This window comes from Protobothrops mucrosquamatus, unplaced genomic scaffold (genome assembly GCF_001527695.2).
Source record: "Protobothrops mucrosquamatus isolate PMUCROS unplaced genomic scaffold, P.Mucros_1.0 scaffold2990, whole genome shotgun sequence".
NCBI classification, from domain to species: domain Eukaryota; kingdom Metazoa; phylum Chordata; class Lepidosauria; order Squamata; family Viperidae; genus Protobothrops; species Protobothrops mucrosquamatus.
Genome location: NW_015389010.1, coordinates 51,752 through 56,476, shown reverse-complemented (window position 1 = coordinate 56,476; position 4,725 = coordinate 51,752). Strand labels below are relative to the sequence as shown.

General features: G+C 37.7%; 1 protein-coding gene across 1 annotated transcript in view; it reads right to left on the bottom strand.

Annotated features, from left to right (window-relative positions):
• Nucleotides 1-900: 900 nt before the first annotated feature.
• Nucleotides 901-4,725, bottom strand: part of SOD2 (superoxide dismutase 2) — a 10,337-nt gene continuing 6,512 nt past the window's right edge. Inside the window, exons 4-5 of the mRNA XM_015826168.1 lie at nucleotides 3,067-3,246; nucleotides 901-1,638 (exon numbers count right to left, since the gene is read on the bottom strand). Coding sequence (XP_015681654.1) covers nucleotides 1,496-1,638; nucleotides 3,067-3,246 — 323 coding nt within the window. The 3' untranslated portion in view covers nucleotides 901-1,495. The remainder of the gene's footprint in view (nucleotides 1,639-3,066; nucleotides 3,247-4,725) is intronic.

Below are 4,725 nucleotides of genomic sequence, written 5' to 3'. Positions count from 1 at the left end.
TTCAATGCTGTTATAACTTCAGTCACTAAGTGAACTGTGGTAAGTCGAGGACTGCCTGTACTTTATCACTTTTTTCTTTTTTTTGGTCATCAGGTTTTTGACACCTTGCTAGGTGACTGGTGGTACTCGGATGTTGCCATATCCTAAAAGTGGTACAATGGGTGAAAAGGTTGAAAAGCCCTGTTCTAGACAACTGAATACCCTCCCTAATGCTGAAACATTAAGTGGTATGGATGAAATGTTTTTAAGGTCCTTGTAAGATATACAGAATCATTTCCATGCTCTAACTTTTTGTGGTTTATATATAACTTGTATCTGTTGGTTCCAAATGTAGTTATTTTGATCTCATATATTTCACATCCATACTAATTGCATTATCTACCCTAACATATGCTGCAAATTTACGTTCTTAGCCAACAACACAGTATGGTCTGCATACAAAAATACACACATATTCATGTCCCCAAACACATCTGATATCATCAAAAATATCCCTTACGCAAACAAATCCTTGGCTTGTTCTCTGCTCAGAGCTGAACCCTTTGTCAGGCATTCTATTTATTCTATTGTATTCTGCAACCAACTTTCAATATCTTATTTATATGCAATGTTTTATAATTTAAACCTATTCAGTTTACCTTGTATCTAAATAAATCTACATTTTTCTCATTTTCACTTTTTTCCATATTTTGCTCCTTAAAAGTATATGAGATGAGACATTCTGAATTTAACAACCCTTTTCCTAGGCATACTCAATACACCAATCCCCATGTAGTTTTCACCTTTAATCCTAAGGTTCTTTCATTTTAAAGTGGTTAATTAGCATTATACATATTTATTTAATGACAGAGTCATTTTGTGCTTTTATTTTTGGAACGTCATATATAATAGTGAGATATATAGTAGACATAGCAATGAATGGATATATTTCACTTGAAGACACAAAGTGCAAGTACACTTTTAATCCAACCAATTTATCATATATACTTGGTACATTATATTGCATCACTGATTTTCCCCCTTTCAGAAGCATAAATTTCATGAACTAATCTACTATATTTACCAACTGACAGATTTTGAATCTTTGCTATAATGAACATGCCAAATTTTTATCGTTAACATGAGTATAACAGTATAACTTGCTCAAGTACTGCGAAGCTCTTCGTACATAACTTTTCAAGAAATCTAGTTTATTAAATGTTCTCTAAATTTTATTTCCTGAACTCTTCCTCAATTTGCAAGAAAATATTCAAAAGCATTGCAAATTCACGTTACAAATTTCATTTGTAATCCATTTTTAAGTTTTAGAAATTTACATTCTTTTAGAAAATTAGATAAGTAGCACTTTCAGAACCTAGTTTTACCACGATTAGGTACAAATTAGCTTGATAGTGAAGACTTTCTGGTGATGTGCAATTAGCAATTGAACTGCTAAATATTATGAAAATAATCTGAGGAACACATAGGTCTTGTTTCTATAAGATTTTCTGTTCTATTATTTGCAAGCTGTATATCTTGAAGATACATTTTCCCAGTTGATCACATTCCAGATAGCTTTGAGATAGTCAGGTCTAACATTTTTATATTGAAGATAATATGCATGTTCCCATACATCAATTCCCAACAGTGGAATAAGTCCTAGAAAAGAAGAAAAATATCGCTAAAATATTACAAACTTTAACAAGTTATTGCCACAAACATAACCCCAACCACGCAGTTAGTACTAGCTTCTTTCAAGGGAACATAAAGCATTCGTTTCAAAATAGACTGATTTCTAAATAAGGTTTAATTACTCTCATTACGCAACCATCATGCCTCTTGAAAAGAAGAACAGGTAGTCCTCAACTTACAACAGTTCATTTAGTGACCATTCAAAGTTACAATGGCACTGAAAAAGTGACTTATGACCATATTTCACACTTACAACCGTTGCAGCATCCCCAGTCACGTAATCAAAATTTAGACACTTGGCAACTGACTCATGTTTATGACAGCTGCGGTGTCCCAGGGTCATGTGATCATCTTTCTGACAAGCAAAGTCAATGGGGAAGCCAGATTCACTTAATAACTGTGTTACTAACTTAACAATCACAGTCATTCACTTAAGAAGTAAGTTTGTAAAATGGAGCAAATTTACTTAACAAATGTCTTATTTAGCAACAGAGATTTTGGGCCCAATTGTGGTCGTAAATCGAAGATCGACTACATCTTCTTCCTCTAGGAAACAGTAGAGTTCCTCTAAATACAGCTATAAATTATAAGTGTAGAAAGAAAAGTTAATCCTAGAGAGTTGTAAAAATGGCATTTTGTCTTAAGACAGAAAGAGAAAGCAAATGCTTCTCTCACGTATACAGAGGTAAGAAAATACCTCTCAATGTATTCTTATTCAAAACAAAACTCAGTTCAAGGAAAACTCAGTTCAAATTCTATGTGGCTGGCCACAAGACGGAAATGAGAAGCTGGAAAAGAGACTGGGATATTTCTTACCTGCAGGGGTAATTTGAGGAAAGACAGGATCAGCTTGGAAGTTTTTCCACCAATAGCTATTATTTCATACCAATGTCTGAACACCCTATTGCTGAAACTTTCTGAAAGGCTAAAAATATGCTTTGGTGAATCTAGCCTGTAATCTACATACACTGCTTATGTCTGGTTTACTCTTTTGTTTTCTTATCCAAACTGCTATGCAAGTGAGACTGTCAGAAACTAGAAGTTCTTCTCATGAGTAAAGCAAAAGCATTCACTAGTGAAGCACAAAGCAGAATCGTCAATACCAATATTGGAGACATGGTGGTGCAGTGGTTAGAATGCAATATTGCAGGGTGACTCTGCCCACTGCCACGAGTTTGATCCTGAAGGGCTCAAGATTAACTCAGCCTTCCATCCTTCCAAGATCAGTAAAATGAGGATCCAGACTGTTGGGGGCAATATACTGACTCTGTAAAGCACCATAGAGCAGTATATAAGTCTAAGTGATGACTGCTTTATTCCTTCTGCAGCTAAAAACGGTCTTTAATAGATGTAAAGTTTAATAGATGTAGTCAAGTTCCACCTAGAGAATCTCACCTGTGGTTCCCTGGAGAGGGTCCTGATTGGAACAGGCAGCAATCTGGAGTCTATTAGATTCTTTATTAAAACCGAGCCATCCCCAGCCTGAGCCTTGGACACCAACTGAAATAGCTGTGAGTTTCTCCTTAAAATTTGCAAATGAGCCAAAATCACATTTAATGGCTTCCAAAAGCTCCCCTTAAAACAACAAATAAATAAATAGTTTACATTTACGTATCACATCATTTTTTTCATCAAGTAGCTCAAAGAACTATTTCAGATTAATTCTGAAATAAAGAGAGGTGGTATAAATAAGAAATCAACATAATCTTAACTAACATGAAGAAAATAGAAGCAGCCTAAAAAAAATTACAAATTTTGTTAGGTTCTTCCCATCAATTCAATGTAATATTAATCACAAGAATCTGCAGACGCTGTAAAACTAGCTCTACTATTAGTAATGTGAAGAGATCCCTTTGTCAGTAGACCCTGGGAACATGGATACTGTCAAGGTGGAAGACAGAACTTTTGTATCTACTACCTATTCTAGATTGCACCACTTATGTACACTGCTGCTTTCAAGTGCAACGAAGAATAACGTATTTATCTGTTTGTAAACAATTTCCAGTCCACCTAATTTCTGTATGTAGAATTAAGGTGTGTTTGTGTGTGTGTGTATTACTGCCGTGTTTCCCCGAAAATAAGGCCTACTCCAAAAATAAACCCTGCCTTGATTTTTAGGGGTGGGCCTAATATAAGCCCTACCGCAAAAATAAGCCCTAGTTTTGGGGTGAGGCACACTTAAAAACCAAGCTAAGGCGGAGGTGGGGGAGTGGAGCTGCCCCACACGCCCCACACCCACTTACCATGCAGCCAGGCCTCTCCTCGCCGGCCCACTTCTTCTGCGGCGTCTTCTGCAGCCAGGCCTGCATTTCTCAGTCACAGGCCTTTCCGGAAATCCTCTGCAGCCAAGAACTGAGCTATGGATTCAATTCATAGCTCGGTTCTACCAGATTTCTACAGTCGAGGACCGAGCTATGGATTCAATCCATAGCTCGGTTCTTGGCTGCATAGGCCAGGGGTAGGCAACCTCGGCTCTTTTATGACTCATGGACTTCAACTCCCAGAATTCCTGAGTCAGCATAGCTGACTCAGGAATTCTGGGAGTTGAAGTCCATGAGTCATAAAAGAGCCGAGGTTGCCTATCCCTGGCATAGGCCTTCCAGAAAATGCAGACTACAAAATGCAGGCCAGAATGCAGCTGCAGAATGAAGCTGCTCCTTCAACCACAAAAGAAGTGGACCTGCTGGTCGGGGCTGTCAGTGTCAGAGGTACAGTAAGTAAGACATCCCCTGAAAATAAGACCTGATGCCTATTTTGGAGGCAAATAAAATAAAATAAGACCCGGTCTTATTTTTTGGGGGAAACCGGTATTTTTCGTACCAGACATTATTGTTGTCCATAGAGCCATGGTGGCACAGTGATTAGAATGCAGTACTGCAGGCTAACTCTGCTCACATTGCCAGGAATTAGATTCCCTTGATCCTGATGGCTCAGTGTTGACTCAGCCTTCCATCCTTGCAAGGTGGATAAAATGAGGACCCAGATTGTTGATTGCCGATTCTGTAAACCGCTTAGAGAGGGCTGTAAAGCACTGCGAAGTGGTATATAAGCCTA